The 26225-nt window shown below is 42.6% G+C and overlaps 1 protein-coding gene across 1 annotated transcript in view; it reads right to left on the bottom strand.

The window, feature by feature from the left end:
* Positions 1 to 1825: 1825 nt before the first annotated feature.
* The window catches only part of SAMD12 (sterile alpha motif domain containing 12), a 189436-nt gene continuing 165036 nt past the window's right edge, over positions 1826 to 26225 (bottom strand). Inside the window, exon 5 of the mRNA XM_071553945.1 lies at positions 1826 to 10848. Coding sequence (XP_071410046.1) covers positions 10826 to 10848 — 23 coding nt within the window. The 3' untranslated portion in view covers positions 1826 to 10825. The remainder of the gene's footprint in view (positions 10849 to 26225) is intronic.

Here is a 26225-nt window from a genome sequence, read left to right as displayed (position 1 = left end):
ACACAATCTTTTTGGAAGACTTACAGTTCCTCTGTTAAGTTTCAAGGTTTAACAGTGACATGTAAATGTAGTTCCAGTTTTACAGATAAGGAGTTGGGACATGAAGACATGTAGAGACAACGTGAGGGAACTTGTTCTTTCACACACAACAGGTCAACAATGGGATTGCAAACATCGCTTGTGTTTCTTGGGTTGCACGTCATTCACTGGACTTCACTGTGGACTAAGGACATGTGTTCACATCAGAAAGCTTTGCTCAAATGAGCACAGATCTGCTCAGCTAACATGATCTTAGATGAGGAATCCAGTTTCTGGACATGGACCTGACAGTGGAGCCCAAGGGTCCAAGTAGCATGACCTGGGCCTGCAACCCACCACAGCTGCTCAGGGTAAGGGAAGCTTTAATGGAGCCACGGGATGTACATGGGTATACACAAGATCATACAAGCTACATCAAGGACTAATTGTCACTGGAAGGAACAAACTGCACAACTGGTCGCTCCACTGATGAATTCTAACAAATCATGAATAGAGAAACTGCAACCCCATTGCTGAGATTTGTAATGCAAAACCCATACTTGCACACATGGAAACTGCTTGTCCACAGCTTCAGTAACTATTCTCTTTGTCTCCAGGGAGAAATATTGCATGATTGTGGCACCTGCTGTTTCATGATAAAGCAGATCTGATTTAGGGGGCATATTGTTTATAATGGAAATTCTCTTAGTGTGCAGCACCCAGAAGTGTAGTAACAACATGGTGCCACTGTACCTCCTATGGAGACCCCAATGGTGAAAAGGGTGTGACATGGCAACTTTTTCTTGTATGATTTTTCTAATTTCTGTCAGCCTGAAATAACCGTGCACAGATCTGATCAAAACCAGAGCCTTCCCTGCTAATGTATTCTTCTCACTGTCCAAGTTTATGGAGTAGAAAGCTTTTTAAAGATATAAACAGACTTTAGTGAACTGCAGCCCCATCACAATAAAAAACATGATTTATGATTTTTTTAAAAACAATTTATCTTGACTTTGTCAGTTATAGTGCACAGTATATAATTTTGTTCTATTATTTTGTATTAAGCCCAGTATCTTGTGTTTCACCAAAACATGTCACCAGTCTCTGCCTTACAAATGTGAGACCATTCAGAAATATGTCTGAAAAGAAAAAAAAGCCACATTTATAGGGAGCATGATATCATGCTGGAATTTCAGAATTTCAGCATTTTTTCTGGAAACTACCTTATCCACTGACTTTTAAATTACTGACATGCCATAAATGCTGAGTAAATGGGGGTGGGTGGGATGAGAGTGAAATGCCTCACACCATAAACAGTCTAGTGCCTGCTCCTTTTGCACCTTTGTCCCCTTAGAGGAAGGCTCACTGCTGACAAGGGCATCCCCCAAATCTTGAAAAATAAAGGCTGTGAAAGGAAGATTCTTCCTCACCGTGTACAGTGTTTCTTTGCTGTTGCACTGCACTAAATCATGCAAGATTGGTAGAATTGGTCTGAATTTACACCCAAACTATGCCCAGCAGAGCAGAGCCCTTTGCTTCTGTAACATCTGTGATGTGCTGCATTTAGGTACCACCTGCAGCCTGTACAACAAACCACTGTACACACGCAAGGACCACAGCTGGGGAGGGAGACCTGCAGGTGGGCAGAAAGCTCTGCCCCTTCAGGTGCTGGAAACTGCCTGAATGAGGCTGGTCACATGGTCAGGTAAGAGCTGTTGCTGGCAAAAACCTGTGGTTTTTTTCACCTTCTGTTCATGTACTGGATTGAGCCCTGACCTCGTTTAAATCAAACAAAATACTTTTAATGTATAATAAAAATTCCATGTTTTAATACATCACCATGCACAAATGAAGTCCAACAATGCAAGTACAAAATTGTCAAATATACAAAATGATAAAGCAGATACCCAAAGCTTCCATAGATCCTGCCCAAAGATACCAAAAACTTGATATTGATTTTAATTTATTGTTTAAAAGAATTCCTCCCTCCCACCTGGGTTTTATTTTTCGTTGATTTTTGAAAACAGAAGGAATTAAAGGCTAACTATAAAAACTGTAAGGTGGAATTAACAGTGATGGCCACTTTGTATACTAAAAATTAGATTGCATGGTAATTTCTGTTTTGGGAAAAAAGCACTGCTGTGCAGGTGAACACCTTGGATGCCTAGGGAAACGCAGTGTACATCCAACAAAAAGGCACACTTTTGTCTCCTGCCACCTCATTTGGCTCATCATTAAAAAGTTCAGTTATTGATGCACTGGGAATAACAGTGTGTCACTTTCTAAGCATTAGAGTGCTGGCATCTTCCTAGATTATCAACCAAGTTAACATTAAAGGGAGATCACTGGCTTAGAATATTTCCTTAGTGAATGTAAACCAGAACTGACTCCAAAGGCAGCAGGACCAGACACAACTTGCTGGCTTCAGGAGACTGTTTTGACCAGGCAGCACAGCCATGAGCCTGCAGTCAGTCTTCTGCATCCAGCTGTCCTACATCAGGTGGCCAGGTCTCCCAGGACCTTGATCCCAGTCTCTCTCTTACTCCCTGCAGCTGACATCAATCATCAGCTGCTGATGCTGACATGCCAGCACAGCCTGGCATCTGATTCTGTCCATGGGCTACTCATTCAAGGGCAACCTTTGGAGATAGCTCAGGTGTGGCTGCAATTCGAGCTGTCACCTGCTTTCCTCAGTCATGTTCAAATAAATTCAACTCTCCAGAAGAGAGTAGCCCAAATTTAGAGCTGCCTTTGCTAGTTTACGATGTGCAGAGCCAGGCAGGCATTCCTCCCACTTACCCCCACTTGTGAAAAAGAAACATTAATTGGAGGGCAGGTCCAGATAGCTGCAAAATTGAAAGCAAAGCCCAGCACATCCTAAGGCATGGCCCTGACACTTTCACATTCTGCAATAACTGTGAAAAATTTGGAAATACGCCTCTTTAGCCTTACCAGGTAGCCCAGCAGCTCAGTGCAAAGCAAAGGAGTCTTCTCCTTAGAGCACGCAGCCTCTTTGGGGAAAAGCTGGTCATTGCCATTGCCATAGCATTGTACAATTCTGCCAGGCAATGTCTGGGCAATGGCTGCAAGAGAGAGCTCAGCATGGTGCAGGGCACTGGGCTGCACTCACAGGTTGGCCCAGCACAGCCCCATTCCTCTCCTGTCAGCAGTGTTGGATTCAGGGGACAAGGCTGAGATGTGGGTCTCATGCTGAGGTGCATGAAGCTCCTGTTCATCTGTGCTTTCTCTACTGTCAATCTCTTTTCTTCCTTTCTCAGAAGCACAGAGAAGGAGCCTCTTGAATACAAGGGATGCAGAAGTGCTAAAAGGAGTCCAAACATTTCTTTACCAAAGCCTGTTCAGTAAGGAAAACTTCTGTCTAGATGTAAAACCTCACTCTCAAAACTGAGACAAAACCAGCCAGTCAAGTTCTCTAAGCATCTGATGGGACAAATTGTTTTTTTTTCTTCCCTGCACAGCTTCTTATTGCTTAAATGCCATTTTGCTGCAATACCAATCTCCCTTCTTTAAAAAAAAACCCCTCTGTGTTTCACTACGTAATTTGGTGACATGATATTAAATAGATAAATTCAAGGCAAGTTACTTAATAGAAAGAATGTGATTAGAGATGTAAGAGCAGCTACAGAGGATTTTTCTTCTGAAAAACTATTTAGATATATTTGGAATTAGTATCAGAAAGGAGATTTTCATCTCATTCTCAGACTAAGCCTGGCTGTGTTATAATAATGCTGCCAATCCCACTCATATGCAAGTTCAGCTTCTTCTCTGCCTGGCTGGACCCCAGCCATGCCTGTTATGGAATGCCCTCCTCCAGAGCTGCAGTGTCTCAGCAGCGTGAGGACACTCATAAGCCACCACACACCAAACCCAGTGACTCCTCACAATTTATTTGAAAGACAGCAGGCATGTACCAATGTTCTTTAAACAATAAATCTAGCCCAAACTCATTTTCTTAGGATTTCACACTGGATTAGAGCAAGAATCCCCAAAGATCTTTATCTTCTTAGTTATGGCTGTAGCTAGCTCCCTGTTTTAGCTTCTTGATGTTGATTCACTACCAATCTGCAGTAAGCATTGCTTTTATAGTTTCTCGTTTGTGTGAACTGTTCACTCTTCAGACTGTGCATCCCTGTTAGTGCTGGTACCACCACCTGGTGAGGCACATGGAAGATGCTCGAGGTTCACACTTGCCTTACACCTATCAACAGCACTTTTGTGAAACCTTAATCAGACACCAAGTAGTCCACTGCTTATTTCTAGAGTACACCATTCGAACCAGCCAATGGTAACAAGGCCCAGTCTTGCAAAACCCACTGCTGGAAGCAGCTGTCATTACTCTGGGTAATTCCACTGATGCCATTTTACTTCCAGGGCTTTATTAACCAGCTGCAATGGGGCTCGTCATGAGAGCAAACAGTGCTGTGTGTGAAGCAAGGAACTTGTGCACCATGCTCAGCTGCACAGCGATACAATCGTCCTCAATCAGCACTGCAGCTTCTCTGCCAGTTGTTGAAGGCGGGAAAATCTGTTTCTTGCCAGCACGATCCTACCTCCTTAAGAGGCAAACCCACAGGTGTTACTGCTTGCTCAGACTACACATCCACATGGCCCCATTATCTGAGTGCAGCATTTTGTGCCAGGATACTAATAATGAAAGGCAACAGACTTTCTCAGTATGTCCAAGGGTTTTGTTATCCTTTCTTGCCCAGTTCTCATCCTTTAATTATGTGCAGCAGAACCTTACAGCTGTAAGCAGAGGTACTGATGCTCATACCAAATGTTAGTAAGCATAGCTTTTCATATAAGCTGTTAAAATTAAGACCACTTTGTGGGGGAAAAAATCGCTATAGGTTTGCCTGCCTTCCTTTAATATTGGAAATTTCAAGATATTTTTAATTTAGAAGTTTGCATCTGATGATCTAGTCTAATCCTTGCATAACACATGCCTAATAACTTCATCCAGTAATTGCTGCACCGAGCCTGGATTTCAGTTTGAGGTAGAGCTTATTGATTTAGAAAAATACTCTGCATACATTTAAAGACCTTATGTGATGGAGAACATCCAGGTAACTAAGTAAGTTGTCTCCATGCGTAATAATCCTCCCTGTTGAGTATTTGCACTTAATTTCTAGCCTGAAATCAGTTTCCAACCAGCAGAGCACATTATTCCCTTTTCTTCTAAATAGAGGAGCTGAGCTACCTGCCCTCAGACAGCACTTCCTTGCCCAGGTAGAAGACGGTGATTGCAGACTGAGATCAAGTCACCTCTTCAAATTGCCTCTGATAAATTAATAGCTTGAGCTTCATTAGTCTGACACTATAATAAGACCTGTTTTCCTGCCCTTGAATGACACTGGGAGCTATTGAAAATAATCTTTCCAAGTTGTCAATACCCTTTTTGAAAGACAGTAACCAAATGAACTGGAATAGCATCACTATTTCCAGGTCCTACCTCCCAGCCGGCAAGAGCATCTCTGGGGCTGATGTTGAATGGATGCTTCAGCTTTGCAGCCACTGTATTATTCCAGACATACTCCCCATGCTTCTGAATTGGACTTGCTGCCATGTCTCCTGGATTTTCTGTCCTCAGGGTTACTCTCCACCACTGACCTGCCCATATCATTATTTACTGCACTCCTGTTTTTGTCATCTCTGGCTGCTGCCAACAGGAATTTTCTCTTCCCCTGGGAGGTATATTGAATATACCTTGGGAGGACCTCATCAGAAATAGTCTGAGGATAATTTTGTATTTACAGTTATTTTTTGTGATCTAGCCTGTAATCAGTTTTAATCCACTTAATATGGGTGATACTGATTTTGCATTGTGCTATTTTGTTCTTTATCATGATCAAATGCTCTATAGGAGGCTAAGTACAGTGTGCCAGCAGAACTTCTTTTCTCAGCAACTCTGGTATCACAAAAAATGATAGAGAGTTTATTTGGCATGATACAGTTCTGTAAAAATAATTTGGAGGGTTTTATCAAGTTTTAATTGTATTAATGATTATGCCATATCAACTTTTCCATGATTTTGCCTAAGATTGATAGGAAGCTAATGAGCCTATAGTTTTCTGGACCAAACCTCTCATTCTTTTGAATTATTGTGTGTTTGGTGTCATTAGAAGCTTCTTTTATGCTTTCTGGTTCTGAGGAGTGCTAGGCAAGTTTTCCTTCACTTTTGGATTCAGTCAATGGTTCTACAAATTTAAAATTATGTTTGGATAGTTGCTGCTTAATATTACTTGTAATTACTGATGAAGTAGGAGGAATTACATTTTAATGTGTAATCTTGACTCCCTCCTTCTACTGCTTTCAAGTACAAAACAAGACTATTTGTTGTGTTTTCAATGTACTGTGAACAATCACTGTGCTGGGCCTGCCTAACATCAGACTTAGATTTGCTATGACAGTATTTATTAGGATATATGTAAAGCCTTTGGTCTAACCAGCCTTAACCTATTTGCCACTGACTTCTCATACTTTTTTTAGCTTCCTTCATTAAACATCTACTTTTCTTACTTGCTGATTTATCCTCATGAGCCTGCCTAATCACCCATACATTATATTGGTGATTTCTTTTGCACTCCAGATTACTCTCTTGAATTTTACTACAGGAGGTTGCAGGTAGTGCTGTTAATATTTTCCCCTCACCCATCAATTTTAATTATACAGAAGGACCTTCTCTCTTTAAATTAAAATCTTAGTGACCACAGCCTGAATATAGCAGGGTCAATGCAGCACAGTCCTGCAGCAGGGCCATTCAAGGAGACTCTGATGGCAGAGATGGCAACTGTTAAAGGGCACCAATGGGACAGATGCAGGGGTTTACTTTGCTTTATTTTGAACAATCCAGATCTTGTGACTTTGTGGCAGGTGGAGGGAGATTCATTTTGGTGATGACAAAAAACCCCCTCATTCCTGGCTCCATGGCTGGCACTGATCAACACATCTCTGGAGACACTGATGGAATAGCCAGGGCCTCGCCTGGGGTCTTCCAAAAATTCAAGGCAAAACCAAACCAGAATTTTGTAATTTTTAATGGTTTCATTTCCTCAATAACGTTACATCTGCTGTCAAGTGACAACACTTGCCCTAAGGAACAGACAGGGAGGGATGAACTCACTGGCAGAGCACCTGGGCAAGCAACACCAAAGAGCTTGTGAAGCTTTTTCAAACTCCTCTCCTTGAAGGCTGCTTTTTCCTTAACAGAATAAATGGTGGCTGTTCAGGCATGGAAAGCCACCTAGATGAAAAAAGCAAGGGATGCTTTCAGCTGCAGTGTGCTTTCTGGAGTGAGCAATTCCTTTAGATGGAGGACTTCTCATGGCTTGGAGTTCTTGGAATGGCTGCGTTTCTGTCAGGGATTCTTAGTGGGATCTGATGCTGCAACCTTTCTGGACAAAAAAGGCCAGGTGATTGTGGTGGCAGGAGAGGAGGAGGCTGCAGGTCTGCATGGGGAAACAGTGCCCCAGTCACAGGGCTGCCCTGTCTCAGAGATAATAACCAGTGATCAGTGCAATGGCAGCACTGGCCTTTGCGAATTTATCTATCTCCACAGGGCTGATAATGGCTGCTTTATGAAAATAGCATTAGTCTCCCACTCTTTTGCACTGAACTAATGGCTCTGAACATGTTTAAATTCATTTCCTTTGCCGGAATAACTTATTCGCTCCCTTTCATGTTGACTTGGTCTTTGGCACTCTCAACATAAATGATTTATTGACTAGAGATAAAGCATTCTTTCCCCCGAACTGTTCCTGCGACCCAGTCAAAAGCGGATATGTCTGCTATTAATAAGGTGTTCAGCATAAAAAATGCAATAGACTTGATTGTCTGCACTCAATAGTCTTTCCGAGAACACAGTACCTGCCCCCATTCATAAGAACAAAAATCTCTCCCACATGTTTATTTATATTAAAAAGTTTTCAGAAGAATACGCTGGGATCCAAATAGTTGTTCAGGAGATGTAGAACAATTTCATAAATATCCCTGAGGAAGCATGGCCTACTTTGGGAGAATAACAGTGATTAAAAAAATCCAAACACAATGAATAGTTAAATACAAGCCAAAAAGTACAGTAACTTCCTTATGGCTCTGGCAGACAGTTACACACATGAGAAGTGTCACGGGGCTCGGGGGAACTCTGCTTGCAGTTGTCCCATGCACAGACTGGCTGCAGGGTGGAGACCCACACCAGCTTCAGAGGAGGTTTGTCTGATAGGCACCTACAGACTTCTCCCTGAGTCTGGCTACTCAAGGGTCTGGACTTGATTTTCACATTTCTCAGGGCCTACAACACTGCTTTTCTAGGTCACCATAGCTAAAATCCTGGGAAGCTTTTAAAACAAACTGTTTTAACAGGAGAAGTGCACACATCTAAATTCATGCCCATATACTGGAAGATGTTCAAAACTAACATTGATACAAAAAAAGCTTCTAGTGGCTCTCTGCCTAACGCAACTTCTCATACACCCTTTTAAGATAACACTCTCTGATAAACTCATCATTCAAATTATTCTGGATTTTTTCAGTGGGTAGTAAAATAAGAGAATTCTTACTGTAGAAGTATAGCATTCTCCTTTTAATATATCAGTCAAAGTATTTTGGTTTTTAATTGCTGTACCAATATGAAATTGGTATCAGTTGCCAGAGTGCATTTTTGAAACCTGTAGCAGAAAGAGCTGTAAAATTTGCTAAAGCTTACAGTGGACCTGTGCCATGTGCATGGTTGGCTCTATTGGCATCAGATTCCAACCTGCAACCCTATGAAAAGCTCTAAAAAGTGCAAATGTTGCTGTTGGCAAAGATTCCTATGTCTTAAGGAGAATTTTTGCACCACTTAATTTACAATTAGGAACCAGGATTTTTAGAAAGAGAATGTTGAAGTTTACTGCTTTGTAATTCTTGGGAGCTCCATTTGAGAACCCTTGGAAAGACCCAAACCATTAGAAATCACTAGCAACTTCTGAAAATCCTAGTTATCAGTAAAAATAATTTGCTTTGGGTCTGAATAGTATAGAAGCATCCAATATGCTGAATCTGAGACGGGTGGAGAGCTGAAACCTAAGCCCATAACCATCTGAAAAATATTAAACCCTGAAGATAATTATCTGTTTGTTGTACAGACACTCTCAGTGGTTGACCTTCCATTCTCTAGCAATGAACTGCACAACAGATTTTAAAAATTGTAACACAGGAGCTTCCTCTAGAAAGGTGCCTTTGACTCACTCTAGCTGCACATTCTCTCCATTGCTGCATCTTCACACAATACTCATGCACAGTTCAGAATGACCGCTAACAACAACCCTATAGTACCCCATCTATCAGGCTGGAGAGAGTGACGATCTTGATTTAAATCCACAAAACCCTAGCTTTGATGTTAAAGAAAGAAGGAACAAATAGGCAAGCCCCTCAGTATGTCAATGGTATCAGTTCATTATAAAGAGTGTGGTAAGAAGGTCCTGATGTAAGGGACAGACAGTAATTCCACTGAGTTCCCATGGAGGAAACTGTACCACAGCCAGCTGTGATACAACCAGTGATGAGGCCAGCCATTCAGAGACTGAACAAAAAACAATGTTCAGGTTGAATGCAACAGTCTTGAGCCTGCTACAGTATATTGAAAGGCTTATTGGAACCATTTGCTTATTCCCAGTTCCTACCAAAATATTGTTTTGGATAGAAAGTGGAAAACGTTAATGAAGAAGTCTGCCCTCTCCAAAGGGAGTGTCTTGCTCCTCAGAAGTATAATCTTACACTTTACCTTTTTCAGAGAGTTTGGTTTGGACTATGATTCCCAAGCCCTGCCCAAAACATAAATGGTGGCCAGCATAAAGAACCTGAATTCTTCCAGTTTATTCTGGTTTTACTGTAGACCAAACCCAGGGTCATGTACATCTCTAAGAAAGGCTCTCTCCCTTGCCTCTCCCTCTCTGAGTAAGAAAATGCATTGGCACACTAGAAACGAGAATCTTTGATATTTGGTGGATGAGAGGGAGAGCAGACACAGTGTCCTACAGCTCATTCAACCTACCCTGTTCTTGGCTACCTCTGTGACAGCTGCTCTCTAAGTCTTGATAAAAGAAGTCACATCTCTGCCACGTGCAAATCTATCTACACAATCTACTGTGAACTGGTGAAGGGATGATAGTAGTGGGCTTCAGTTTGGATGCAGTCTCAGCACAAATACTGAAACATATCCTCAGTATTTAAAAAAGAAGACATTATATATATATGGACTGTGCTAGTTCTGTGAGGAAAGCACAGAAGAAGTGCTGATATTGTTTAACAGAATACCATTAGACTGCAAAACTAACACATACAAGACGTTTACATTCCTATCAGGGTGTAATATTGTGAACATATCCACTGAGATTGGAGAATTGCTGTAACTTTTTCCTAAAACATCATGCCATCTGCATACATAATAAAATAATCCAGTAGTTGCCATGCTAAAACAGGACTTCTAGTGAAGGGCATAGACAGTCCCCTAAAGGGAACTCAAAAGTTATGCACAGTGATGAAAACTGGAAGAAATTTTCCAGCTAAAGGTCTGTAAATGACCATTTTCAACAAATTTGCACTGGATATTTTGCACCACGTTTTTACTCCACAGCAAACCAGGTCTTCCCAGAAAGCATCATCTGAGTCGGCTGATTCTACTTCAAGTTTGTCTTCAATCCTCCATGGTCATTTTCTGGCAGCGCCATTTATTCTGTTTTTTTCATGAAGGAAAGTTCACTTTCATATCAAGTGGCAGGACAGCAGCTTTAGAGGCTGGAAATGTTTATGGAGAGCTCTCTGCTGGGGCTGTAAGAAACAAAACAGGAATTCAAAACCAGACAGTGAGTATAGAACAAAGGAATTATCATGTATTTCGACTAAAATTAAAAAAGTCAGGTTTGAGCTCAGTAAATGTACTCCTAGAATATATATTGTGACCCTAGTACTTATTTTAATCAACTTTACTCACCAACCAAAAAACTCAGTGCTTAATCAATTCCTTAGATAAAGTGCAGACCAGCAATCATTTGCATGATTTAACAAATCCTACTTGAATTTTCTTGCCTCATGTGAAAGCACTGCTTACTCTTCCTGTAGTCTGAGTCCCAGGGAGCAAGCTCTTCTCTTTGGGTGGATTTGTATTAACTACTGAAGGCTTGATAGCCAAATGCTGGAAAGGCTCTGCCAAGTGCACAAGTAGGATTTGATATTCTTCCACCATTTCTGCTGGCCAGGATGGTGACAATTTGCCATTGGCATGTAGAAGATACGAAAACAGCTCACCCACATCCTTTCCCCCTTCAAAACCTATGAGATAATGAGGGGGGTGGCAGAGACTTTCTACTTCCCTGCTCAAAGCAGTTCAGTACACTCAATGTTGTTTGCTATTCTGTGCCTGAAAGCCCTTGCAAAGAAAGAGAAAGTGGAGGTTACTTGGAACTTCTCTTCCCCTTCACCCAAACTCTTCCTTGAGAAGCACAGCAAAAGGACACGAGGCAATGGACACAAGATGCAACAAGAGAGATTCCAGTTAGATGCAAGTTAAAAATCTTCCTAGCAAGGGTGGTTAAATTTTGGAACAAGTTACCTGACCAGTCTGTTGGACCTCCACCCATGGAGATATTTGCAACTCAACCAGATGAGGCCCCACATAACCTAACGTGGCCCTGCTTTGGGCACAGTTGACTGGAACCATCTCCCAAAGCCTCTCCCAAGGTAAATATTTTTACGATTGTACATTTTCTGATGGAGATTTGTGCACCCTGTTCTGCCTTTCTGATCAGGAGACGAGTGCCCAGGCAGGACTGCTCACACTGAAGCACACTTATTTATTTATTTATTCAGTGTGTAGCATGTCAATGCATGCAAACCCACGGCAGGTTCAGGCCTCTGGGGCCAAGGAACCACGCAGAGACAAGTTCACCGTGTTATTTCATGGAATCATAAAATCATTTAGGTTGGAAAAGACCTTTACAATCATTGAGTCCAACCATTAATCCAGCACTGCCAAATCACCACTAAAATGTTCTGGGATGCAGCTTTCTTTATTACACAGCCCCCACCCACCACCAGGGTAGTGCTGGGATGGGACTCCTCAGGGTGGGCTTTGCACCCTTTCCAGCTCATGTCCTGCTCCTTTCATGAATGTATGTGTCTGTATGTGTGGGCAGAGCTGGATTGTTGGGGGTTTTGGGACAGATTCCAAATTCTGAAGCTAATGGGATACTGATGCTGCCAAGGCAGCATTCACATCAGCTGAAACTCAGGCTGGCAGTGGATTTCTGCTTCTCACTTCTTCAAAATCATGCCTTGTGGGCTCTTCTCTGTGGGGTGTGGGCTGAGTGGCTCTGCCAAGCTCTCACTTTGCCCATATTTGCCCCTCACAACCCCAAACTCTTGTAGCAATGGACATGAAGGCCTGATTGAGAGGCAAAGGATGTGATGATCAGTAGGTGTTGCATAAAACTAAAAAACCCCACCCACGCCCTGCCATGAACACTTGACCTCTCAGTGTAAATACGCCCTATGAAACAGAGGAACATTAACAACCAGTCTCCTTAGTTATTTCCCTCCGTATGTGGGTATGAGTACAGTGCTGCTCTTGATATCTGTTTTTATAGTTGCCTTGCTTTTATTCTCCAGATTCTCTAGGGCAATGATCCCACCAGCATCTACTGCCACCTTCTACAAGAGATACCCACATCAGGAGTGGCCTGAGAAAGAGACATTTGGGACCAAGCAACTGTTTCATTCCATGGAACAAAGGGAAGGTTTTGAGCCTTCAGCTGATCTGGACAGGTAACTGACTGCATTCTTCAGGACAGAAAAGGAAGCAATGGTGATATTCAGCAGGTTTGAAGTTAAAGGGAAAATCTGTGGGGAGGTTTTAAACTTGGAGAGAAGCAAACTGGTACCTCATCTCAAAAAGTGTTTGATTTCAGGTGAACTAGAGGATCTCTCCCATCTTTAGCATCAACAGAGACAGGCCTGTCTCAAAAAGAAGAAACAGGACTTTTTTTGAGCTTGTCTGCTGCAAAGGAGGGAAAATGTGAAAAGCTCTCCCAAGCAATGGAAAATACCTTGCCTAGTCACAGAGTTGCAGGACTAAAATAAAATGGGTGATCTGGCTAATTATAGCAGGTCAGGGCTCAGGATTGCACTCATGCTGAAATTCCCCAATCATCCACATTGTCTCAGACATCAGCTTGTACGTGTACTTAAGTCTGAAATGAGCCAGTGGCCCTTTAGACAGAAACTCACGAATGAGGAGAAATGGAACTGTTCCCAACCCAAGCTTTGTCCACGCTGCAGAGAGAGCACAACCACTTTTTGCTGCGCAGGACACCCAGCAGAGGATACAACTGGCAACACTGAGTAAGGCAACAGTAGTGATTCTGTCAAGCTCTGTATTTAGAGCAAGTAAACTGAGGACTTAGTGGTCATCTAGCTTGTTTCTATTCTTCTCACTTTGTCTTTTGAGGACAGAGTTTTTATTCTTCCTCATTACCTATATAATTTTTGGTGCCCAGCTGGAGACTCCTCTAAGGACTCTGGTTTTCTAACAGTATTTATCCAGTGCTTTCTGAAACTAAGATCTTTGTAAAAGGTATCACAAATGAGCAGTTGTCTTTGAAAACCTTGCCTGAGACTGTAAGCTCTGGGAACAAAGACCGCCCCTTGCAGGGGGTTCATACGCTCACCAACACAACAGCGTACAGATCTAATCTAATGTGACATTTTCAAGAAGCTGCTGTAGAAAGACAACAATAATTTCAAAGACAGAGATGTATGTCAGTTTTTGAGTACCTGTACTATGTGATTTTTGTTTAACTGAGAAAGGGACATATTTTACATTCATTTTAAACACAGGTTAATTCAAGTCAACCTAGAGGTATTACCTCTTTGTCATATTTTCATGACTGGGGGGGGTCTGATAAAGAAAACAGGCATCTATTATCTTTGCTAGGTTTACTCTCCTGGAACTAATTTTATACTATATTTCTAAAGTCACCACATTTCAAACATGCGATTATAAAGAAAAATGCCTATTTCCAAACATCAGTCTACCAACTATTCCTTGGAGTCTGTGAAAAACTGCATTCAGATACATTTAGTAGTATTTTTCCTGTACTGGACGGTGCTATAAGGTCTCTCTGGAGCCTCCTCTTTTCCAGGCTGAACAGCCCCAACTCAACCTGCCTTCATAAGAGAGATGTTGCAGCCGCATCATGAATGTAATGGTTCTCCTCTAGACTTATTCCAACAGGTCTATGTCTTTCTTGTCCTGGGGACTCCAGAGCTAGACACAAAACTCCAGGTGGTGTCTGTGTCCAGCTCTGGGCCCCCCCCAACAGATATCACTACCTTTGAAGAATTTTGTACACTGGTAAAAGAAAATGCCTGGCAGCCCATTCATTGATTTACCTTTTTCTTTGTTAGTGTACTGAATTACTATCTCTGAGCTGTGAGAGCATGAGGTGTCTCTGTTAGGCTCATGGAAGTCACTGTAAAAGCAAAATACCTGCTTGGGGAACTGATCATGATCAGTCACCATGGTGGAGGGAGGATTAGGAGTGGCAGGGAAGTGCTGCCATTGGGTCAACCTTGGAAGGGACAGGAACCATTTACCCCAGGTTAGATGAGACTGAAATTGTACCACTGTTTGGTTTCGCTCTATCACAAAACCATCCCACTACTATTCTGGATGGAGAATAGCACCAGTTCTTTTAACCTGTAGGCAAATGCAGCTATTGCTGCACATCCTTATTACCTAACAGGCTGTTGATAATGAGAGTCAACAATGCCAGAGATCCAAGGTTACTCCATGGATCGCAGGCATGCAGCTGGAGCCAGCACCCCCCCAGCCGCCCCCTCCCAGCGGAGCAGCTCTGGCTTGGACAGGCACCAAGTCAGGCCTCAGGGCTGCACAGAGACAGCAAACTGCCTCGCTGCACGTGCCACAGCCCAGCAGCTCGTGGCAAGCAGTGACACATTGATCAATGGACTGAATGCAACACCCAGCAGCCAAGAGAGAATACAGAGAGGTGGACGGTTTTTGATAAGACTGTCAAATTTGTTTTGATTCCCAACTAGTCATGTCTTGGTCTGACTTGCCTGATTCTCCCCTCATCACTAAGAACTGGTAGATGATACAGTCTTGAAGGTCATTTAATATTGTTTGTCAAATGCAGTTGTCAATATGGTGGAAAAATAGCAAGGGGAAAAGGAATGAAGGCTCTTCTTACTTTGATTTTTTAATTTGCTTGCCAAGCAGGAAACCAAGATTTTGGTTTTGGAGTAGCTTGACAGAAAAGCTGGATTTATGAGCACAACACCTAGAGCATCAAACACAGTAATCCTAATCCCAAGCATTCAATGCACTTTAATGAAGACATGCAAAATACTTATAACAGCTGAAAATACATAGAATTAAAAATAAATATTGCTTTCCCTTCACCTCTACATTTTTAGGCTACAGGTATGGTGTATTTGTCATGAACTATGAAACCCAAATGATGAAACAAAGGATTTTTTGTTGAAATGATCAGGGACATTGATGTGCCTTCAAAAGACTCCGAATGCAGAGTCTTCAAAACAAACAGCAGCTGACACATGAATTGCTATTTCTGCAAGGATGAATTCAGGATTTCTTTTTCTCCTTCTGGACAGCTTGCTCCCAACAAGCAGGTACTCCTAATCCTCCTGGATATAGTTTTAATATCTGTTGATACCATCACCATAAATACGCTCCTGAATAAATATTCCCGTGTGAGATCTAGGGGAGAGAATGACTTTACATGCAAGAAGCTCCTTGGTGTTATTTATGTATTGCTGCACTGCTCACTCTGAGTGGTCCCAGGTCCACACAAGGACTCTGAGGTGGCAGCTGGCATTCAGCCTGTGCACAGCCTGCTCGGGCATGGCGCTGGGCCTGATGCTGCCTGGCACTGCGGGAAAGCCATAATAAGCCATCCAGGATGTGGGAATGCGGGATCCTGGCTCGCTCCCAGACTTTCTGTCTGGATCAACTGCACATCTCAGGGAAGGCTTCAGGGTGGCCTTCAAAAGGCAGTTTGGACAGGATGCTCAGAGCCTCAAGACAGATGATAAACATTCAACAAGGTCAGGCAAACCCTTCCCTCTATATTCTGACTCTAGAGATAACTCACTTCCTGCCTGGGATGCTACAGCCTGCATCAGGCAATTCTGAGATGAAACATTTCTGGGAGAATGGATGTCATGGCAGATGCTCTCAGCAGGTAACCTTCTGAAAAGCCAATTAGTCAGAGGTTATCACAGCTGCTCTGTGGAACACTGTTGGTTCACACAGGATGGGTGGAAAATGTAGTTGTCCAAAATGTGTTTCTCTAAGCTATTTCAATGTCCTCAAACAGATTAGCCAAGAGCCTCTTCACAAGTCACACACAACCCCAGCTTCCCTACCAAGGCAAATCTCTCAGCAACTTCACTAGGTTAAACAAAATGAAGACACATATTGATTCCATGTGCAGATGATTTATGCAGCAATTTCAATTCCTTGCCCCATTCTTCAAAAATCAGAGCTCTTGGTAGACAACTCTCTAAAGGGCTTGAGCTCACACTCTAGCCTTGTTCCAAAACGTATCTTAAAAGTCTTTTACATCTTCTGAACTTGATCTTACAGCATAATCTGGGAAACTCAGAATAAAAATCTGTCCCAAGAAATGATGTTCTTTTTACACCTGTGCCTAACCAGCATGTGAAAACTTGCTGAGCTTAGAAGTTTGATTCGAAAATCAGGAAAAATCCTGGGAGAGACTCTTTTCTTCTTGGGTTAACTCATCTCAAACCATGCTGCTTCATACATCCCACCACCCACCTGCTGCTGCAAACAGAAAAATGCTTTTGCATTCCATAGATTATGATGATTTCCTTGAACTAACAAGCAAGTTAAAATATTTTGAGTAAGTGCATGTAACTTCTTCCTTGGTATTTATAGGTTCTTTCAAAGTATTCTCTTGATCTACTGCACACTTACCCATCCCTGTGAACAGTGAACTGGCTGTCCAGCAGCTTCTGCTCTAGAGACTCAAACTGTAGCAAACAGAAAGATTTAAAGGAATGTAATGCTAAGGAGTCTGGTAGTCTTAGCTAGTGCTGTCTGAAACTGAAAATGCAGATGAAATTGCTCACTTTACGCCTTATCATGCATGTCTCTCACTACCTGCTTGCAATCAGTTCCTGGTCTCACAAGTCCTTGTGGGGTGCTCTGCAGGAAGTGAAAAAGGTTGTCACAGATGAATGGCATTCCAGACGCTGTGGCTCTGTATAGCCATTTGCACTGCATTGTGAGCCTTTGCATATCTATTGCTTTCATCTCCAGAGACCAGGTTTCAATATGAAGCACCAGGAACAGCACAAACTGAGTGAACTTAAAAAAGACGTAGCCTTCAGTGGCATCTTCAGCATGCACATAAGGTGCTTAACCACACAGTCCCCAGTGGCTTGCAGCGGTTTAGTGGCTGCTCTGATCACCACCTGGAACTTGTATTTGCATTTCTTCTGCAGATTCTGCAGGATACTTTCGAGCCTGCCCTGTTTCTAAGTGTGCAGCAGCATTTGGAAATTAGTTCTGTGTATTATATCATCCTATTATTCGTTTTAGGATCCTCAGTGAAACATGCAGTAAATTAAGAAACATAATCAGATGAAACCAAATACTCACTAGAAAAATCAAAGTATTAGTGCAAAAAGGTTTGGAAACTCTCTGGAACTACAACTCCCCTGGTGGTTATGCAGAGCTTATGCAGGAGTAATAGGTGGAACAAACTATCCACCTTTGGGGAGATATTCACTGTGAGGTTTCCTGAAACAAAAATTTCCATTCTGTGAATTGATTAACCAAGCAAAAAAAGAAATTATACCTACTAAAACCACCTAAGAGACTGCACATATGTACACACCCATTTACCACAAAACAAAATAAATACACATCATGAAGCCTACAAAACCAGTTCCCACTCCTTAATTTGTTGAACAAGCATTTTTATTGAACAGCTTTTTGCAGGAATTAATCAGTATATACCCTTTACTTGCATCACATTGTCTTATCATTGTGTTATTCCTAGGACCTTTGTGCTGCTCTGAGCATCAAACATACAGAAGGCAGAGAAAGGGCATTTTGGTACCATTTGGTACTTGCTTTATTCTTGCAGTTCAGCATGTGCCCCACCACTTCATTTAAAGCACAATGTCCATCTGGAAAATAATTACTGCTATTCTCATGGACACAGTGTCTAACTATTTCACAAAAAAATAGGCCTCAGTTTCATAATACATCAGAGAGAAGACATGGCCTTGTTTTACAGTTCCTGGTTAGGCACAAAGACAGTTACAAGGCTGCACTGGTGCTGTCTGCCTAGCTTCTCTGTCCCACAAGAGCTTCAGGCTGTCAGAGCCTTTTGGGGCTCCTGAGTCAGGTGAAAACCCTATGGAGGAAAGGTTTGAGGAGGCTTCTGGAATGCATACTCCAGGTGTGGAAACTGGAACTGCAAGAATTACAAGCAGGACTGTAAGATGGCAAAGTCTGGGTTTGCTCATCTGTGTAGACTTCTCAATATGCTTCCAATGATGCATTCTCCTTATCTGGCCTGAAGTCTGATTTTTTCTGGAAATTGTCCCTTACTGATTGTCATCTGAAAGGGAAATTGTTGGACTATCAATGTTACAATCCAGCATGGTCCTCCACATGCACTGGGTTGTGCAGGAAAAAAGCAGTCACCATTTCATCCTCATCAGTCTGGTAGTGACCAAGTCTTCCCAGGCACCCACAGAAAGGTCTACAGAATAACTACCATGATGCATACACCACTACTGTTTTAAAAATAAAATCGAATCAAAGTGCCCTGATCTAATTCTCCCAGCTCAAGCTCAGGGAGAGAGCTGCAGGCAGGTCCCATCCGAGGCAGGGATCCTCTTCCACCCCGCAACTGATGCTGTGACAAGGCAGCAGAGAGGGCTCGCCCCTCTGCACATCAGGCTTCATGACTCTCTCTGGGCAGCTGGAAAGTGAACTACAAGCTCAGAATGAGTTACCACATTTGAAGAGTACCCTAGGTGATTACTAAGACTGTATCTGGATGTATACCCACCAGAGACCCTAAATATCAGGAATGCTGCTTTGGTGGAAGGGCTTGATAAACAAAGGGTGGGCAGATTGCAACAAGTAAGTTCTTAAGTCAGGCATGAAGTCCAAGTACTTAAATTACGTGAGCTGTATTGACCACAGAGCCAAGAAAAGAAGTCAGTCATGAGAACATGACAGGTATGAAACAACGAGTATCTTGCCAGCGTTCAGAATGCATGAGCTGTTTGGTCATTCAGGGTTTTGGGGAGTTTCTGCTCAGCACAGGAACTCTCTGATGGATTGCAGATTGTACTCTATTCTGATTTGCCCCTTCCTTTCATTTTAATTTGGAGGCTATCCAAAGCATCTGCATGTTTTTCTGTCTCACACAGAGGTGTATACAACTGGTGACAGAGCACACATATGCTGCGGAGATGCTCCTGCAAGTGGTTGCTGCCATTTCAAGCAAGATGTTGTGAATGTCCCCCTTTGCCCAAACAAAGTGGTATCAACTATGTCCTGTGGGGCAGTTTACAGGACCCGCTGGAGGATTCCACATCGCCTAGAGCCTGTAAAACCAGTTCTCCTTTCAAAGGAAGCCCAGGCCTGCAGGATGGTGCACTCCCCATCCTCAACCCCACAGGCAGTCATCAGGACCCAGGGCTGGACAGGCCCTCAGGTGCTGTGGCAGGGCCTCACCCAGCATAAATCAGGGATGGGACCAATGTACTTAATGGTAGAAAGTAATTCAATACCAGGTAGAAGTTGACCTTTTAAAGTCAGACAGAAGGGCATTGCCTCACTTTAAAGAGAAGGAGTTTGGGCTAAATGCCGTATCAAGGAAAAAGAATTTCATTGATCATTCAGCTTCTTTGCTTGCAGAACACTCCAATACGGACTGATGGATACAATAAAGTGAAATATAGAGCAGAGCAGCAACTCAGTGGTTAAGGTGAAGGTTTTATCTGCCATATCATAGACTACTAGACTTCCCTTTGCTGTCTAGTTAAATAAATATGAAATTGTTCTGCACAAAGGAGAATAGCATAAAAAAAGAGAGAGCCCATCTCTTTTCAACCCAGAAGTTTGTCTTTAAGGTTAGAGATGTAAATAAATAAGCTTGTGTGGATTTCTGAGATGATTCCCTTGAACTTCTACAGATAACTTGATTAAAGCTAGCTGGGTATTTCCATGCGTAATTGCAGTCTGTAACCCCAGACAAACGCAAATCACAGAAGTGGGATGGGAGAATCCATCCCTGCCTATGCCAGCTGAGCTGTAACTCCCTGTGCAGAGCACCAGCTCCTTTGGCTCTGAAGTTTGCGTGGTGGCTGCACAAACTCATTTCACCCATCCTAGACAGGCAAACAGCCCGCACTGTTAACTAGGCTTCTTCAATGAGCAATGGAAAGACAGGGCCCTTAGAAGAGTGACCCACCTACTTACTTGTCATATTGGATAACTGATTCTTTGGCTGGTCCTCTCTTCACTGATTATCAAGGAAGCTGAATGATGAGCTCAGAGTAGGTATCCAGCAATTAAATGGCAAACAAGAGGTGACAGGAATTGCAACTTCAAGCTTAATTTGACTGTTACAATTTCCAATTAGCATGTGAAATGTAGGTACCACAATGTTCAGGATTAGCATGTTTAATGCTTACATTTCTACTCATATAAGAAATTATATAGATTCTGGTGAGGGATAAAAGCCCTCAATTCCTTTGAGGCCTTGGATACTGGAATTTGACAAGGAAATTAAACACCAAATAATCTTCTTAGAAATTCATACACATAACTGAGATAATGAGATGTTTCCTGCAAACAATCCACAAAGTACTAAAGTTTTGTAAAGGAATTATTTACTCAGCATCATTGGTATCATTTTGTAGCTGGATAATTTATTGTGTCCATGCTGCCAAATTGTTTTGATTTGCCACTGATTTGCTTTTCATTTCCTCTTGCAATATACAAACAAATGGACATCACAGTCAAGAAATTCACATGGGTAAGTAAAATTTGAGTAAACAAAAAATAATGGTTTGTTTGTTATTAAACACCCTTGATATTTTTGCTAGGATAGGAAATTAGGTTGGTAAGAATGTGTAACTGGAAAAGTTCTACCATTTTATCTCAGGCCAAACAGTTTATCACAATTCATGTGGAGAGAAACCTCTGTGCCTCAAAAATCAGGGAAAATATCTAATGGGATGTGGTATTTCTCTTCCAGTGCCAGAAAATCCCAAATCAACTTTTGCGGAAGGGAAGGCAGGGAGAGGAAGGGAGGTAGGAAGGGAAGGAGGGAGGGAGGGAGGGAGGGAGGGAGGGAGGGAGGAAGGAAGGAAGGAAGGAAGGAAGGAAGGAAGGAAGGAAGGAAGGAAGGAAGGAAGGAAGGAAGGAAGGAAGGAAGGAAGGAAGGAAGGAAGGAAGGAAGGAAGGAAGGAAGGAAGGAAGGAAGGAAGGAGGGAGGGAGGGAGGGAGGGAGGGAGGGAGGGAGGGAGGGAGGGAGGGAGGGAGGGAGGGAAGGAAGGAAGGAAGGGTGGATTTCTGCACCCATAAAGCATGAAATAGATTTTGGCTAAAAAGAAGATGGACAAGATTTTCAAAAATCCCCAAGTGATTTGCACACCAAAGTCTCATTAGAAGTTAACAAGACTTTGATTTCTGAGTTAGTTGTGAAAATTTTCTCTGATGATTCCTACAAGACTTTCAACATTTATCTTAAACAAGTGCCGACACATCATTTAAAAGCAGATCTGGAGTAGCAACAAGTTTTGGTAACCCCTCAAGACATTTCTAAAGCCTCACCCACAAGAGACAGAAAACTTCTGGCAAGTCCATATGTCTGGAATCTTCAGTCTGCATCGTGCATTTGTCTATTTAGGGTAATTAAGGGCATGCCTCTGTGAACACATTACTGCAAGGGAACGGGCGTCTGGATGTACAGCAGAACAGATGCTCTGCCGCAGCCACCCATGTGTGAGCCCTCACCCCACGGTGCAGGCAGGGCAGCTCAGTGCACGGGCACTGAAGAGGAGCAGGCAGCACATGTCCAGTATTCACACTCCATCTTCCAGTTGCCTCACTGTTGCCTGGCCCAGGTAGCCACACCATCAGATTTGTTTCACAAGCCCAGCCTCCATCACACATGGCCCAGGAATAAACACAGAGAGAACAGCTTTCACTAAAGCCATTTTAACCTGTTCACTGTCACCTCCAACCCACCCTTCCAGGATTTTGTATCTGGTGATCAGCCCCACTTAGGCTGCACCAGGCTGGGTGCATCATGAAGAAATGGATGCTGGCACTGGTTGGCTAAAAGCTTAGCTAAGAGGATCCATGCCTCATGTTCCTGGAAAGACAGTACTTAAATGCTGTACTCATTAAATGACTAAATGGAGAAAAAAGAAGCTATGACTGCAAAACTGAACAGCAACCTTGACAGAAAAGCAGTGTGAGATGTTCAGGAACAGCCACTTGGTTTGCCCCACTAACAAAGGGGTTTTTTCTGAAAAAGTCCCAGTTCTCAGGACTCTCAATTTTGGCCCCAAAGGGTATGGGAACCAGGCAAGCTGTAAATGTGTTAAATATCAACTTCTTAATGACACTATCATTCAGCTTCTACTTTCCATTCTGAGATTACAAAAGGAAATGATCTCACCTCACCAGGGTGTAACTACAACATGTTGCTGCAGCTCAGGCATCCCTGTTTTTTCCGGCTTTCTCTGGTTAGAGAATCCTGTAAGATTACTGTAACTGTGGCCCTAACGGAGCATCCTGGAGATGTCTCTGTGATCACTGGGTACCGCCTGCCAACAAGAACTTTGTCTCTAACCTCTTGGAACAGATTCTAGATGAGAAATTCATTACAATATCTTAGTAAACTATATGGTCTGATATGGCTGAAAGGTGTTTCTTCATTGCATATGAATATTGTTCATTACACAGACCAGACCACTCCAGTGAGCACTTCTAAATCCATGGATAGAAATCCACCCCAGATACTCATCTTGTAGATACTAATAGCTTTATGTAGAAAGAAAAAGCGCTTTTTAAAAAAACTTTTTGCTTCTGATTCAGTTTCAAGAATTTTACCAGTAAGTAACCTGTGGCATTCAGGTAAAAAGGTAAGATTTGTGAATCTGGCATATAAAAAAGGTGATCCAATAGTTCTACTCTTCTGCCCTGGAAAGCAAATTTTAATTTGTGTTCTAGCTTCTTATGCTAAAGTGCATGGTTTCTGTGATTCTGGGATTGGGAATATCCCCACCTATACAAACTCCACATGGCATTTTGGGATATCTGCTGTTAGAGTATGCACATTCAGTGTCCCTTCAGGGTGCCTAAGGGGAGTTCCTCTGTTCCCCGCCAAGCCAGCTTTCTCTTTACACTCTTCAGCAATGGAGAGATTCCTCTTCAGCCTGTGAGCTGATGACCATGGCTCTGCTTCCAGCATGCACAAAGTACTGGGAACACAATTCCATGTGATGAAACATGCAGTGATGGAGATGGTTCTCCCATCTTCCCTTCCCTTCCTCCACCAACCTGCTGCTGGGCCAACTCTGCTGCACAGTACAATGGACCTGTGAAATAAGCCCACGAGTAAAGCTAGACCAAAGCTTTAAACCAATTCCTTTCCCAGATCTGCTTTAGAGCTCCAACACAGCTAGAGAGGTTCTGGCAGGGCGCAGGAGGAATGGCCGTGGGCAGCAGCAGGAGCCTCTCCAGCCAGCTCCAAAACTGAAGTATTCATATCGTGGAGTCCTAGCTTGTGTCTCCCCAAATGCTGACTATGGTCTCTCAAAGAGCATCGATGTTTAACTCAATTTAGAAAGGTAATAAAGAACGAGGCCAGCAGGCTGTGAATGGATAGACTGTGCTGTAGATAACAGGCACAGCTAATTCTGGTTTTAAATAACAATAGGGACAGCAGACACACTGGCAACAGCCAGAGCATTTCTTGAAATTATGCATTCTCTGACTTTTCTTTTGCTACTGGAGGGCCCAACTCCGCAAACTATTTTTAGTTCCATGACTTTGTCCGTGCCCAGCCATGAAATGGGGTCCCACTGTGCTATTCAAACACTTAAATAAAGGCTGGTTTCTGCCCAAAGACTCTGAAATCCAACTTGCAAAAATCCCATAGGTTTAAATGGCAGAAAGAACTACAGTAGCAGTACTTTGCTTTAGTGTATTTTATTACTTATTTTACTAAATATTATTTACTTAATTTGCAGGAATTGGAGTAGAACGATGAAAAAAATCTTTCCAGGCAAAAGACTGGAAGAACTCTGCAGTACTGCTGCTGAAATAACAAGCCATTTTAATGAAGGAAAATGTAAGCATGGAACAGCCCAAAATGGCTTCTGCAGAGCCACAGCAGTATTATGTGCAAATATGTAATTTAGTTGTTTTTATGTAACCTGGCTATTTTGTAATCACAGAAGTGGGGATTAGACAAATTGGGCACATGCCATTTGTAAAGAAACTACATGGGAAAAATATGCACTGCAGTTATAGCCCTGATATTTAAATTTAGATACTCGAAAAACACATTGTGAACTAACAGCAAATTACTCAGTTTCATTAATGATACTGATTTGGAGCTAAAGTAGAACTTACAGAAATTAAAGTCTATATGTGTACACGATCTTAAATTTTAATGAACAGTGATTATCTTGCTTCTATCGAGTGCTGTTCATCCAGGCGTGCTCCACAACCCAACTGCACAATCGCACACTCATTTGCCCGTGAACAAAGGAGCTCACCGTGTCTGTCACCAGACAGACATCATCTCTGCTGTGACAACGTGAGGTGCTCGTCAGCATGCACAACACTTTAAAAACACTTTCGCGCAATAAATGCAAAATAGAGACAGGTTCTGTGTCTAGAATCCAGACAGGCTACGTCTAGCTGAAATGCCACAAACCCCATAAATATATATTTATATCTATGTGTGTATATATATATCTCACAAAATCTACCGATCATGACTATATACAGAAAATAACCACAAGTGATTATGACTAAATACCTATATTCTGCAAATCCAGCAACTTATCCATACCACCATGCTGAGATATCATTTGCAATGACCTTTAAAGAAGATGACCCCTATTCCCAGAGAGCAGACTGCCTGCAGGACAAGTGTCTAGGATATTAGCTCATGATTGAGTGGCTAATATCTTTACACAAATCCAATTCACCTGATCTGACATGAAAATTTTGAGACCATGTTTTTTCCCCCGTTCCAAGATTCTGTTTCCAAAACCTTCGTAGCAGCCTCTAAGAGGTTTTTGGAAAGCTTGATAACCTTCTCCACTAAAGCCAAGGTGAAGGCACAGCCCTACATGCTTCTCGCAGCTGAAAGTACAATTGGATCTCTCCAAATGGTCTTTAAAATCTGTGGTAAGGATCCATTATGAAACCACACTGAGTCATCTACCAAAGAGCAGGACAGAAGTACCACTGAAGCGACAGCAGGTAATGGTTTGAGATGTCTGTTCCCCATCACACAACATTAGCTACTTACATTATGTAACACATTCAACACAAAGTCTACCTACCATGCTTAGTATTTTGGGCTGCTGTACCAGCAAAGGTCTTGCAAATGAAAGTGTGGCCCAGATTCATCCAACTATTTTTAGACACCCACTGCTATTACCTATATTCTGTCTGCAGACCGTCTATGCAGTGCAGAGCCAGGCCCCGTCTCTGAGCCCAGCCCCAAGCCTGACTGCTCTCAGGACATCCTTACTGCTGGCTACAGTGGGAACACCTGGAAACCTGTGAGGTACCTGCAGGTACATGGGACCTCAAAATTTGATTTAGTAATACGGAAGAGTAAGACTTTCACTGGAAGCCCAGTTCAGTTTGAAGGGACCTAAAGTGATGGTCTAGTCCAAGTGCCTGATCTGTCCAACCTCAGTTTGTATGTATGGCCAGACTTCGCGGACAAAGATTTGGGAAGGGCTCTCCCCACGTGGGTGTGCCCTTCCAGCCTGTGCAGTGGATGTTTTAGGTGAGGCACAGCGTGCGCAGAACTGGCCCCACCGTTTAAGTCCTGAGGTCCATCTGCCAC

This window comes from Pithys albifrons, chromosome 4 (genome assembly GCF_047495875.1).
Source record: "Pithys albifrons albifrons isolate INPA30051 chromosome 4, PitAlb_v1, whole genome shotgun sequence".
Taxonomy (NCBI): Eukaryota; Metazoa; Chordata; class Aves; order Passeriformes; family Thamnophilidae; genus Pithys; species Pithys albifrons.
This window is presented reverse-complemented; position numbering and strand designations above follow the sequence as displayed.